Source organism: Chiloscyllium punctatum, chromosome 17, assembly GCF_047496795.1.
Source record: "Chiloscyllium punctatum isolate Juve2018m chromosome 17, sChiPun1.3, whole genome shotgun sequence".
Classification (NCBI taxonomy): Eukaryota; Metazoa; Chordata; class Chondrichthyes; order Orectolobiformes; family Hemiscylliidae; genus Chiloscyllium; species Chiloscyllium punctatum.
The window spans coordinates 45,839,439-45,854,162 of record NC_092755.1 but is presented as its reverse complement, the minus strand read 5'-3'; the positions used below and the strand labels follow the sequence as shown (position 1 = coordinate 45,854,162).

The following is a 14,724-nucleotide window of genomic DNA, read 5'->3' as shown; positions in this document are numbered from 1 at the left end:
GAAGCTAAAGTTTAAATTGCAGGAAGGCCAATTTTGACGGTATTAAACAAGAACTTTCAAAAGCTGATTGGGGGCAGATGTTCGCAGGTAAAGGGACAGCTGGAAAATGGGATGAGATAGCAAGGGTCCAGAGACAGTATATTCCCGTTAGGGAGAAAAGAAAGGCTGGTAGGTATAGGGAATGCTGGATGACGAAAGAAATAGAGGGTTTGGTTAAGAAAAAGAAAGAAGCATATACCAAGTCGAAACAGGATAGATCGAATGAATCCTTCAAGGAGTATAAAGGCAGTAGGAGTATACTTAAGAGGGAAATCAGGAGGGCAAAAACGGGGACAAGAGAGCTCTGGCAAATAGGGTTAAGGAGAATCCAAAGGGTTTTTGCAACTACGTTAAGGACAAAAGGATAACGAGGGAGAGAATAGGGCCCCTCAAAGATTAGCAAGGCGGTCTTTGTGTGGAGCCGCAGGAGATGGGGGAAGATGCTAAACAAGCCTTTTGCATCAGTGTTTACTGTGGAGAAGGACATGGCAAACGGTGTACCATCAGGATTAATGCTGATGCTACGACTCTTTGCACTTGATGGAAATGATTCACATGAAGCTATGAAAGATGGAATTGCTGAGTTAGCTGATGAGGACAGATCAGAAGGAAGAGTCGCGAAGAAAGGAGGAGTCTGCAAAGGACAAGAGAGAGGTCAAATGAGTGAGCAAAGATCTGGGAAATGGAGTATCATGTGGGGAAAATGTAGAACTGTCCATTTTGACTAAAAGAGTAGAAAAAGCATATGATTGAATTGGTGAGAGGTCGCAGACTCAGATGCAGTGGGATCTGGATGTCCCAAGTGCATGAAGCCCAGATGGTTAAGATTCAGCCACAGCTGTAAGGGGAATTGAAGGTCAGATTGGGGAGGTTATTGCTAGTTATACAGGGCACTGGTAACACCACATCCAGAGGACAGTGCACAGTACTGGTCACTATACCCGATGCTCTGCGGTTTACTAGACTAGTACCGGAAATTAAGGGATTGCCTTATGAGGAAAACTGAGGGGGTCTAGGTCTGAACTTTGGAGTTCCCAACAATCAGAGTGGACCGAATAGAAACATCTAAAATCCTGAGGGGTTATAATTTAAAACTAAAGGTGCACCGAGGGGGAGGGAGAGAGAGCGAGCGAGGGAGAGGGTGAGACGGAGGGTGAACATGAGAGAGAGGGTGAAGGTGAATGTGAGAGAGATGGTGAGGGAGTGGGAGAGGCTAAAGGCAAGGAGAATGAGAGAGGGGGAGGCTGAGAGAGGGGGCGGGGAGGGTGAATGAGAGAGGAAGGGTGAGGGAGAGGAAGGATGACAGAGAGAGGGGTGGTAGAGTGGGAGTGGGAAAGGGAGAGGTAGGGTGAGGGGGCGGGGTCAGGGCAAGGGGGAGGGAGGAGTCAGAGAGAGACACAGTAATTGAAAGACTCAACAGTTACTCGATGTTAGCAATCCTATAAAGAGGGACAAAAAAAGGTGTATGAGAATTGCTGTTGCAGAGATGTAAATGGAAATGTCAAGTCCACTCGACCCCATCCCCATCAGACACCACGGGTAAAATGCTGAAGAAAGCTCATTCTACTCTTTTGAAACAGAAAAGTTAAGTTTTGTCCACTCTTTGGAACTCAGCTTTGACAACTATAACAGCATCCTACTCATAAGGCTGCAGCCATGTTTAAGCAATACTCTTAAATTCTGGCCCAAACCCATCTGGAGACAGGAGAATCTCAAATGGTTTTGTGCATCATTAATTGCCCCAGCCAGCCATGTGTTGGCAGGAGTGGCAGAAAGCTGTGGGTAGCAGCTTGTTTCACACAAAACACAGTCCCATCCTGTTGGTAAGTTCAGGAACCAGAACTGCGCTCGTCCAGTGAACGCACAAGCATTGATGAATAGACTTTACATGCAACCTCTTTAACTAGATATTTGCTTGCCAGTGTTAAACACCAGGACCAAATTAATTGACCAGACTAATACAGAGGATGGCAATGGGACAACAACATACATCTGAGAATCTGAACACAATCACTACAGCTGCTGTTAAATCTCACCAAGTTCTCCAAGACACAATGCCTGTGTGTTGGAAGCAGGGCATTTTTTCTGGATGAAAACATGATCAAAACCTTAGCTCCAACATTAACGCAGTTTAAATTGATGTTCACAACACTGAGGGACAAGAACTGCACACTTGGGATGGTTCAGTATAAGTGACCTGCTGAATTAGGTGGTGTCAGCTCTGATCACCGACCTGACTGCAGATTACCAGTTCATTAGTTTTCTTCCTCTCCCATTTACTTCTCTCAGGAAAAGGCCAAAATTGTAGTTTATGTAGATGCCCTGGCTATTGTCCATTCCCTTGCTTCAATAAGTGTGTTTGCTCTCTCCCAGCTCAACCAATTGTGAAAACCAAAGCAGAGCCAATGACCCTGTCTATGATCTGTTGTTGCTTTGTGACTCAATCCCTTCTCCCAACAATCATATTAAAATCTGGGAGTCTTTCTTGAATGGAAAGCCACATTCAGAGCTCCTTTAAGACACTGCGTTAAAAGTAACCCCGGTTATATACCTTCTGGAAGAAAGTGTAGTATCATAAATTGGAACAAATTCAGATGGTTATAAACTAAGAGTTAATTCCCACTTTATTATAACATGTTTAGACAAAACAGCCCCAATGCCATTTCAAACCATTAGCATTCATTTCAGGTTCAGCATCAATTTTTAAACACCCAAAAATATATGTTCAAATGTGACCAAAAATATCAGGGACAGGATGGGGTGGGAACAGAAAATGCAAATCATAACTGAACAGATACAAGGTGTTGAGGTTCAAGTGGGAGATGTTAGATGTGCTTTCCAAGACACAGCAGGCAATCTTAAAGTGATGTACGAAAAGCTAACCACAGGCAGTTGAGTCTGTTACTATTCAGCCAGGCAGAGCAGTGTTTAAACCACTTGCACTATAAAGCACCAGATCTGTCCCTGCCATTGCCTTGTACCCTCTAAACACCGTCCATTCTCTGAGCTGCAAGACAACTTCCACCTGCTCTCACACAAGCCAAATAAATAGACCAAGTGGTCTCCTTTCAGCTCCATACAAACAAAGTGCTCTCCTTAAACACACATCCAATACACACATGATAGATTGATTACCGTTGCTGCTTCTGAATTATTTTTGAAAAGTGCCATAAATGCTCACCTCCCCTCACCAGGCTTGCAGCACCACAGAACAGAGGGGTTGAAGGCTCTTGCCACTTGAAACAACAAATGGCAGGCATTTCCAAGGCAGTGGCCAGTACCGTGCAGCTCAAAAGCAAAAGCGAGTTTGCCCACAGCTCTGCAGAGCAGAGGCAGAGCTAAAATTAGCTCGGTTTTACCACGACCATTTCAGCAATGAGTCAAATTGCTATTGAACATAATGCCACAAACAAGGTAAAATCTGCCACGGCAAGAACAGATAAGAGGTTTGAGCAGCTTGTGGTTTTAAGGGGTTCATCGGCAACACTCAATATCAATTGTGCAATAGTAATTAATTTTCATCACTGCATTCTACAACATGGCTTAGAGATAGACGGAGATAAAGTAAGCGGAGTATTTTAAATTGGGCTCTTTAGATCAGTGTTCCCTTTTTAACTTAACCAGATTAGATGGTGGATGCAGCCTTCCAATTACCGTTTGAATCATGAACTTTTCCACCGAGTCCACCAGAAGCCCTGCCCTAATTCACACAACTCCAATAGTATTGGGGCATATCACACAGATCCTGGATTCTCCATTCACTCGGAGGGGTTGAATTATTGCCAATTTTATTCACTCTGTACAATCCATTATCCAAACAGTAGCTTCAACAAGGGAGCATTTCTACATTTGATCAAAAGTAAAAACCAAGTGAATAGACATAACCCCTTTGTGAAACCTGCAAACGATATAATACTGTTCAGTTCTGAAACACAAACCATGCACCCTATGACATTTTAGAGAGAGCTGCAGCTTGTGATTACTTTACACTTCTCGACACTTGCATTTCCAAACACTGGATTTATTCAATAAAGTGTTAGACATGATCTGTACTGTACACAGGCAAGAAGCTCCCATTCCCAGAATGTTAAACAAAATGCATTAATTATTCTCCCAGAACAGGCAGCACAAAGCTTGCTACAAAAATAAAAGAGACTAGCATGCGAGGAAGTCACAGACAAATATTTCAATCGTTTTCTTAAGCTATTAGCAAATATTAAAAACCTGCCGTGAATTTGCTGTGTTGTAAACAATATTTTATTGGCAACAAATGCAGTGGGAAGGCAGGCAAGTGATGCAGGCTGAGTACACGCTCACCCTTCACAGTACGATTCATCGCTTGTCTCACTGCGCAACGTTTACAAGAGGCACAGACATGTGTTTATTTTCTTCCTGTAGTGCACGAGCCTGGTTACAATATTATGGAAGCTGATAAGCTAAAGGAGGAAGAGAAGCAGGCCAGGTACTAATAACCTGAAAGGGGAAACACTCACAAACTGGAACTGAATCAAAGGGTAAAGGGGAGGGAAAGGAAACGTAGGGCATCGTTCATTCTCACAAGGCATTTCTGGTAACCAGACAATTTTTAGGAGTCCAGTGTAACAGCTTGGCAAGCAGGCCAAAGGAGCTATAGTGGTTTGACAAAGAAACAGAGAGTGGAACAGGAACACAAACCTAGTTGCATTACTGAGTCATAAAACTGAGGCATATTTAAAGATTCTTGAATAAAAACCTTTGCATCAATACTGTGGTATCACAATTATTCCCACAACCCTGGATCGATTCAGTTAACTGAAGACCTCAGCAAGGAAGATGTGGAAAGGAAGGCAAATGGAAGTGTTAGCTCCAAACATACTGAAAACACAAATACTAAAAACCACCTCTGAAAAGTAACCAGGACAGCAATATCTATCCATCTCAACCTGCCCTGCTCATTACAATGGGCACTTTTGATTTTAGGCACTAGATGCATACTTTGGTTCAATGGTGAACTGACCTCAGGACGCATGTCTGCTTCTTCCCTTCCTCCCTCTCCCTCTCTCTCTCTCTCTCCCCCAACCCTATTTCACCAGGCAATTTCCTCATTGTTAAGATGCAGTGAGCTTCAGGAAGGTGTAGAGTTCCAATGTTTTGTTTCAATAACCAGTACCTATGGTGTACTGCAAAAACAATGCAAAATGAACACTGCTAATCAGTTACAGTAACACATACTTGCCAATCGTTAAGTCTTGGAAGGTGCAGCTCCTAAGCAGTGAGTCGGAGGAGAGAAAAAGCTCTTGTGGGGCTTTGTTGTATACACAAAATGACTGCATAAAATCCAGTTACTAGTTTTCCAACTAGGGAAAAACTCCAATGATCTATTCCTGGCAGCTACTCCATGCCCACCTGCTAATATTGCAGTGGTGATATACAGAGTTCAGCAACAGAGCAGCAAAAGATAGAAACTCCCACCTACCCACAGCTCAGAGCATAGCAATGGTGCTCCATAATCATGTAAGTTTCAGTCTTTCAAAGCAATTTAGGTACAGTTATTCCACAGGTATCATTTGTGTGGCCACTTTCACAGCAGCAAAGGGTTGGGCCCAATAATGCAAAGTGAGTGCATTCCCCATAATCAACTCAGTGGGCCAATAGCTGTCAGCAGTGAATAACTTTAGTGTTGCACTGCAGGCGACAATCATTTCCCCTGGGTTATTAAGTAAAGCAGCTAGGGCACAGGTATTCTAATATATAAGGCGTGAATGGTTTCAGATGAATACTACACAATAAAAGGGAAGCCCATTTCAACAGATTACCTTGGAGTCTTTTGGTAAAGAGTCATTTGAAGAAGGGGCATGTCCTTACTCCCAGTATGCAATGCAAAAGAAAAATGCTTCAACAAGCAAAAGAGAGGAAGGGGTGGATGTGGATGTGAATGTGGGGCACAGACAAGGAGAGAGCAGAGAAGAGGACATAGATAAGGTGGAGTAGAGAGAAGGGGGACACAGACAAGGAGAGGGCAGAGAAGGGGACATGGATAAGGTGGAGGAGAGAGAGAAGGGGACACAGACAAGGGGGGGGGGGGGAGGAGACAAGGGAGAGGGAAGCAAGGGGGTGGGAGTAGGAGGGAGGGGGAAGGAGGGAATGGGGGCAAGTGAGATGGTCATGGGGTGGAAGGGAGCCGCTACAGGTGGAAGAGTGGCTGATGTGGAGAGAAGTGAAGAGAAGACAGAAGGGGGAAAAATGTAGGGAGAGAAAGGGCTGGTAAATGAAGGGGAGAAGGAAAGGAAACAAAGGAGATAGTGTATTGCCACCAGACATGAGAGAAAGGCACAGTTTGGTCTAGGAGGGAAAGGCGCTGGTAGGGAGGAAGAGGTGGTGAGTAAGAGAAAGAAAAAAGTCATGAACTAGCCATGGGGATTTGGGGAGGGGGGCACAATATGGATGGGCAAGCGAGAGAGAAATAAAACACAGGCAGAAGTGTGAAAAAGAATGGGTGCAAAAACAAACTCAAGTATACATGTGTGCAAGAAACCATCCAATCAGGTGAGTATGAGGTGAAATGATTCTCCAATCTGTAAAACACACTCCAACTACAGCTCCTCCCAGATCCCTTTAGCCACCTGCATTTGATGACTTAAGCTGGACACTGGCAGAGGTCTGACAGACTGTGCAGGAGTCAACCAAAGGCAGCTGTCCAATATTAAGCATTTTTACAGAAAAGTAGATTGAGAAACTGTTTTCAGAAACTGGTTCCAGAAGAAAAAGGCACTAATATCCCCATTTGAATATGTTCTGCCCATTAGCCAGATGTCTGAATCATTCTCAATGTTCTGAAGGTCATTCACTAAAACTGAACCTACTACCTCCATATGTAGATACGAGAAGGTTGTGCCTTGCTCAATCACAAGCCAGTCATTTTGCAGATTACCTGCCCCCACAGCCCAGCCCAGCTCTTAAGGCCTGAATTACCAATTTATCCTTTGCCTCACTCAGGCTACAACTAGCAATCTTAGTGGATTGCCAAGCATCGACAATTCTGTTCCTGTTTTCCCAGAGTGTTTCCTCTTTCAAAGCTCAATTTTTACAGGTGTTACAAAACTGTAAAAGTGACTTATTCATGATTGTTTTCTACAGCTATCTATCTGATTGTATCCAAAGAAAACGGACTCCTCTCCATACTGGAAATGGTACCACAGACTAACATGTATAGGCTGCAACTTGAACCATTTCAAATCATTCTTTTGAGTCTGATGCCTCAGTTATTCACTCAGCTCCTTTACATTAAGTAAGCACTCAAGATAATGGCTGAGGCTAGATGCATCTAGTCCCAGAAGCATCCCTAAATACCACAATTAATACATCGGCAAGGGATCACCGCGTTTACATGCCTGTCATAGGCAGCAGGAATATCCATCAGATGTGAGGGCTGCATCCAAGTATTTGCTCAGTTATCCCAGTTGGCTTCAAATGTTTACTGAAGCATTAATTATTGCAGCACTGAGATCAAGACTGTCTCTCTCTCTCTCCCGTCCTTTTCTCCATTTATTATTAGTAATCATGTAGCTTTAATGGTACGTGGGAAGAGCTCAGACAGAAACATTAAAATCCAGCAGGTAAGCAGATACTCAAAAATCCAATCGCGGTTCCATGGCAAAGTGATGGTTTCCCCATTAGTCTGGAAGCGATGCACCGGATGTGATGCTGATACCGTGTGCGATGAACAGGCAGATGGAGGTGACCACTCGTACCCGGATCTCTGGGTCACTCATTCTCTTCGGGGTTCTGGGGATCGAAGATCTGGACGTGAGTGAAAGGGAAGAGTCCTTGCCGTCCATTCACCTCACCCTCCCACTGGCCGCTGATATTCATCCTGGTCACTTTCACAAGGTCACCAACCTGCAGGAGAAAGACACAGAGTTCAAGTCACTGTACAGAGTCAGAGAAAGGTGCCAGACAGAGACGTGAACCTCTTCACTGCTGACAGACATGGCCACATGAAGGAGACCCTCTTCTGGATCTGATCTGCTGTTAAAAGCTCATTCTCAAAACAAAAAGGATTCTCAATCAATCCATACAGAGATGTAATGAAGGTCCACACACAATTTAAAGTTACTCAGTTTAAAGTTACTCAATTCAAACCTGCCACCTGACAATTTAAACCTGGAATTAGCAGCATGTTGTGACCTGGTTGATCTATTTACATCGGTCAATTGAAATGATTGTGTGTTCCTGGGGTGTTGGTGCAAAAGGATAACTCTGAACCTTCAGGAGTAAGTTGCTACCAAAAAAAAACAAGCCAATACATTTTTGCTGTATCAACTAACTCTGTATTTAACCTATACCCACACCCATGATATGCTGACTTGTGTTAAAAAGAATATTGATGTTCTGTCCACAGAAATGACCCGAGCTTCTAGGTGCCTCCCATTTCAACACGACCGTATTCTCTGGACCATTATCTGCCTCAGGCTTGCTGCAGTGCTCCAGCAAAGCTTAGCTCAAGCTGGAAGAACAGCAGCCCATTTTGTGCTTAGGAAGCCTGTAACTTCTGGACTCTATGTTGAGTTCAACAATTTTACGGTCTGAGCACCTTCTCCCATGTCCTTGCCCCAACCCCCAAACACCAAGACCTTGGGCTGCTTCCATAAACAATCCATTGACAACCATTAACAGTCGAGTGTGGGGTGATGGTAAAGCACAGCAGGTCAGGCAGCATCCAAAGAGCAGGAAAATCGATGTTTCAGACAAAAGCCCTTCATCAGGATTTCTTGATGAAGGGGATTTTGCCCGAAATGTCAATTTTCCTGCTCTTCGAATGCTGCCTGACCTGCTGTGCTTTTCCAGCACCACACCCTAGACACTGATCACCAACACCTTCTACCCTCGTTTTGGCCTCACTGCTGACAGTCCCCATGAGCAGCCAGTCAATACTCAGGGCTAACTTTTACCCACTCCTCCTCCATCTCAACCTCTCGCTTACTCCTTCCCTCACACCACCCCATCACTACTCTAGCAAACATACCAACCTTTTCCAAGCTACTAACAGTTCTGAAGGAGGTTCACTAGATCCAAAATATTAATTCTGCTTATTTCCACTGATGCCACCAGACCTGCAGAGTTTTTCCAGCAATGTTTGATTTTGTTAGTATTAAAGGCATGCTGCTTTGGCAGATACAGCACTTCCCTCAATCATGAATGCTGAGCTTCTTTCGTCAGTGCAACAGACCAACTCACTAGCTGCCTATTTTTAAAATATGAAAATTCACTCAAATTATTCCACCATGGTTTGTACTTCCAGGTTCCATCCCCTCCCCAGTATCATCATCTGCTTTAAGCTTAGAGTGGGGGACAACAAGGAAGAGGGCTACAGAAAGCCAGGAGAAACCTCAGCATCGCAGTGGATGAGTGTCTCTTGCAGCACGAGCACCAGACCAGCTCTGCAGTGTGTTCCCCATCCAAACCTTGTAGATCCTTTTATACCATCACCACATCCAGATTATCAAATTCGAGGCACTAATTCTGAGGAACCACAAACACAAGAGGAAACCAGACACACAAAGATTACAAAGAAAACGAAAACAAAACTCCTCAGAAAAAGTGGGAAGGGTGCACTGTGCCTCAGCTGGACGTTAATTCTTGGGGTGCTGCTGATTGGTTTCAGGAGGCCAGATATTCCACAGCAAGTAACTCATCTCCTGCCTTTCCACCATCGCCAAGGTACAAGTCAGGATTACTCCCCACTTGTCCGGACGAGTGCAGCTCCAACAACACAAACCCTTCCTGTTCAGGACAAACACTTGACTGCCACTCCATCTACGACTGTCAACTTTCACTCCCATACAGTGGCAGTAGCATATGCCATCTAGAAGGTTCACTGCAGCAACTCACCAAGGCCTTCTAACAGCACCTTCCAAACCTGTGACTGGAACCATTTAGAGGGGCATAGGCAGCAGATATTTCAGATCACCACCACCAGCAGAAGATCCCTCTTCAAGTCACACTCACAGATCTACATTGCTACTCCTTCACGATCACTAGTTCAAAATCCTGAAACTGCCACCCAAACATGTGGTAAAGGAAGCAGCTCAGCACCATCTTCTTAAGGGCAGTTAGGCAGAGACAAAAGATAGCTGCCCAGCCAATGTCACCCACATTGCCAAACAGGAAAAAGATGTTGTTCTAAGCCCACTTAAAGGATCACATTTCAGAAGCGGCTAGTGTCAAGGTGCTGTATATTCTCAGATTCTAGTGAGCTGCCAGTGTTCTTGTTGCTTTAACTGACTTCCTTAGCTTAGAAAGGAATGTACAGCCTCACAACTAAAGTTGAGTCACAGAATCTGCAATCAGCATTCAATGTGGACTCTGCTTGGTCCAATAAAGCAGCAATTTACAAACAATTTTTCAGTTACTGACATCACTAGTGAGAGGAAATAGACTGTTGGTCTCAGCAGAAACAAGCACCTGATTCGACAGAAACTGAAGAGCAGTTTGGCACAGGTGGTGGGGCTGGTGAAGCCAGTGCAACAGCAGATGGCAGTCGAATCATTGTTAGGAGAATTTTGTTCATTCATGCCAATGTGGTATGTACAAGTCATCAACACCCACTGAAGTGATTCATCCAGGGCTCAACCTCAAGTCATTGTGTGACGTGATCTATTAAGTGGCTTTTCTTCAGATTATCAGGGCTTTGTCAGAGGGAGTGACAAGATCACCTGAGGCGATGTTAACACCAAAATAAAAATGATGCAAAACAAAGTCGGTCTATCAGCAAATTGGCATCTCAATGTACACTGCTCACCAATGGGGCCTCTATGCAAAAGTCTTCAGCTCTGGATCTGTCCGGTGACTCAGTGCTGTCAAAGCATGACCTATTCTTGGCAACAGTGCACTATGAAGCATAGCTCCAAGTGTGTTAAGTCAGGAAAGGAACTGGTCAATTGATAGCACTCTGCATATGAAGAGCAAACTTTTTAAAAAATTGAGGAAGCAAGCCTGCACCCATGAAAACCTCACAGTAACTTGACATCCTTCCTCATTCAAGTCCACCAAGTTTAAAAATGAGAGGTTGTAAGTTAGCTCTTTAACATGTGAATTAATGATACAGTTTGACAGTTTGGGAAGGGTGCAATCTGGTGCCAGGTGAGCTGGCTTGCATACAGCCTTGAGGGACCACACACTTTCGTGACACACAGCTAACCAGAGAGAATGAGCTCTACACCTTAGTACAGGAAGTCGCATTGTGGAAATGCCAAGCATATAAATACTGCTGGGAGGTGTAAAAAAGCCCAGAGTACGGAACAATTGTGCAGCCCAATGAAACAAGCATCAGATCCTCACCATTTATCACAATTTGAAAAATGGAGGTTGTGTGTGTGTGTGTGTGTGTGTGTGTGTGTGTGTGTTTTCAGTACCTAGTAGACACCACACCTGCCACTGTTTTTTCTATTCATTAAGGGGGCGTGGGCAACATTGGCTAGACCAGCATTAATTGGTCATCACAAGAGGAAGGTGGTAGTGAACTACTTCAGTCCATTTGGTGTAAGTAGTCAGTGGAGTGAAGGGAAGGAGTTCCAACATTTTTATTCAACGACATTGAAGAACGGAAGTATAAACATGCTATTAAGCATTGGTGAAGGAGGGAGTGGATGTTTATGGATATGCAGAGGAACCTCGATTATCCGGATACCAATTATCTGAAAATCGGATTATCCAAAGAAGATCTCTAGGTCCGGATGGAAACATTACATCAAAGATGTATTTCCAACAGTGATCGCGTCTTTTGTTTACTGTGATTAAACAGGCACTGTCTCCAAATGACTGACTTCCCACCCTCCTACTCTCCCTACACTTTCCCTGGAGTTCTACACAAGGGTGTACCTAAACCTGCCTTCACCACGTAATCTCTCCAACATTGTCCTGTACAAGGGAAAAGCAGAACCTGTCAAAAAGTAGCAGGAAAAAGTTGTGTGTGGGGCTGTGACTGCAGCAGTGTGCACGTGTGGCTGTGCGCATGCACTACTTGGAGACTTACCCCACAAAGGCAGCCGCAGCAGCCTTGTTGATGTCCAATCTGGCTGCCCCAGAGAGGGGCCTGGGATAAACGGGGTCAGGGTCGGGGCAGGGACCCGCGCACTGTGCTGCTGCGAGTCTCCTGAACAGGGAGCAGACTTTAAAAACTCAGAGCCCCAGAGGAAAAGCGTTCAATCAATTAACCGAATAATCGATTATCCGAACAAAATAGTGCCTGCCCATCTCATTCGGATAATTGAGCTTCCCTTGTATTGCCTTTCAAGCTGCTATGTCCTGGATGTCAAGCTTCTCAACAATTTTTGGAGCTGCGCTCATTCAGGCAAGTGGGAAGTATACCATCATATTGCTGACGTGTCTTATAGACAGGCTTTGGGAGCTACTCATTGCAGGATTCCAAGACTGACCTGTTCTTGCAGCCACTATTTATATGACAAGTCCAATTTGGTTTCTGGTCAATGGTAACCTCCAGGATTTTGACAGTGGGGAATTCTGCGATGGTAACACCACTGAATTTCATGGGGCGATGGTCATTGCCTGGCACTTGCAGCACAAATATTACTTGCCATTTGCCAGCCAAAGTCTGGATACTGTCCAGTTCTTTGAACTAGCATTTGAACATAGACTGCTTCAGTATCTGAAGAGTTGCGAATGGTGCTGAACATTGTGCAATCATTGGTGAACATCCCCACTTCTGATCTTATCATGAGGGAAGCTCATTGATGGTTGGGACGGGGACATTACCCTTACAATGACGCCCTGGAGTAAAGATGGTTGACCACCAATACAACTGTGCTAGATATGACCCCAATCAGTAGAAACTCTCGCCTCGCAGTCTCATTGATAGAGTACTGTTATCATTTTATTAGAGGCAATTCAGAGATATTCATGAGGATGATCCCTGGTATGGAGGAGCTGTCTTATCAGCAAAACAGATTGTGACTCTACTCACTGGAGTTTGGAAGAATAAGGTGATTTCATTGAAACATAGGATTCTTAACGGGTTTGACAGGGTAAATGCGGAGGGGATGTTTCCCATCATAGCAGGGTCTAGGATCAGGCAGCAGTGTCATGGGAGTGCCAAGTTAAAATTGAAGAGGAATTTCTTCTCTGGGATCAGTGTCTTCGGAACTCCTAGTCACAAGGAGCTGTAGGGCAGAGTCTTTGCATGTATTTAAGGCTGAGGTAGATAAATTATTGATCAGTAGAGGAATCATCTTTATGTGGAAAGGGCAGGAAGGTGGATGTGAGGAGTGTTGAATCAGCCATGATCCTATTGAATGGCAGCGCTTGGAGAGATATATAGCCTACTCCTGTTTTTGTGGGCCGTGATCTTCCAGTAACTCCAGTTTTACTAGGACTCTTCGATGCTGCATTCAGTCAAATACAACCTTGATGTCAACGAATTTTACTCTCACCTCACCTCTGGAATTCAGTTCTTTTTGTCTATGTTTTGTTCAAGGCTGCAGTGAGGTTAGGAGCCAAGTGGTCCTGACAGAACTCAAATGGTATGTCACTGAGCAGGTTATTGCGGAGTGGGTGTTGCTTGACAGCACTGTTGATGACACCTTCCATCGCTTTACTAATGAACAAGGGTACATTGACAGGTCAGTAATTGGACTGGTCCTGCTTTTTATGTACAGGACAAGTCTAGGCAATTTTCTACATTGTTGAGTAAATGCCAGTGTTGAGGCTGTACTGGAAGAGTTTGGCTAGGGAGTTCTGGAGCACAAGTCTTCAGTACTATTGCCAGAATATTGTCAGGGCCCATAGCCTTTGCAATAACCAGTGCCTCCAGCCATTTCTTAATATCATGTGGACTCAAATTAACAGAAGAGTGCATCTGGGATGCTAGGGACCACTGGAGGAAGGGGAGGTGAATTATCCATTATTCTGGCTGAAGACTGTTGTGAATGCTTCAGCCTTAACTTTTGCACTGGTGTGTTGGGCTGTTCCATCATTGAGGCTGGGGATATTTGGGGAGCCAGCTCCCCCAGTGTTGTGTAATTGTCCATCACCACTCATGATTGAATGCAGTAGGACTGCACAGCTTAGATTTGATCCATTAGTTGGGGAATCGTTTAGCTCTGTCCATCACTTGTTACTTACGTTGTTTGGCATACAGGCAGTCCTGTTTATTAGCTTCACCAGGTTGAAACTGCACGTTATAGTCCAATAGGTTAATCTGAAAGTACAAGCTTTCGGAGCGCTGCTCCTTCGTCAGGTAACTACTGGGGCAGGATACATAGGGCACAATTTACAGAGGAATCGCGATTATTCAAATATCGATTATCTGAAGATGATTTCAAGGTCCCGCAAAAATGTTACATCAAAGAGGTAACTGTCTTTGATTTACCTGTACTGAAGAACATGCAAAAACACTGGCCAAGACAAAGAAACACAAACAACTCAAGCATCAGTGACTGGATATTTTTTAAGGGTTGTTACACAGCCCTAAGCAAAAGGGTTTTACAGTATTCCTGTCATTTTATGGGCCATTCTTGAAAAGACTGGTGGAGAACGTAAACTCATGCGCAAGGTAGAGTTTCTGTCTTTCTATCATGAGACAGAGCTCCCGGAAACTGACACATGCTCTTGCGATCATAGAAGCTGTTCAGACCTTGTTTAACGCAGTCTTCACCACTCCTAGCCAAATGCTAACTACTGCTGCATTTT

General features: G+C 44.3%; 1 protein-coding gene across 1 annotated transcript in view; it reads right to left on the bottom strand.

Moving 5' to 3' along the window:
* Positions 1 to 2,628: 2,628 nt before the first annotated feature.
* Positions 2,629 to 14,724, bottom strand: part of crkl (v-crk avian sarcoma virus CT10 oncogene homolog-like) — a 51,629-nt gene continuing 39,533 nt past the window's right edge. Inside the window, exon 2 of the mRNA XM_072587043.1 lies at positions 2,629 to 7,917. Coding sequence (XP_072443144.1) covers positions 7,783 to 7,917 — 135 coding nt within the window. The 3' untranslated portion in view covers positions 2,629 to 7,782. The remainder of the gene's footprint in view (positions 7,918 to 14,724) is intronic.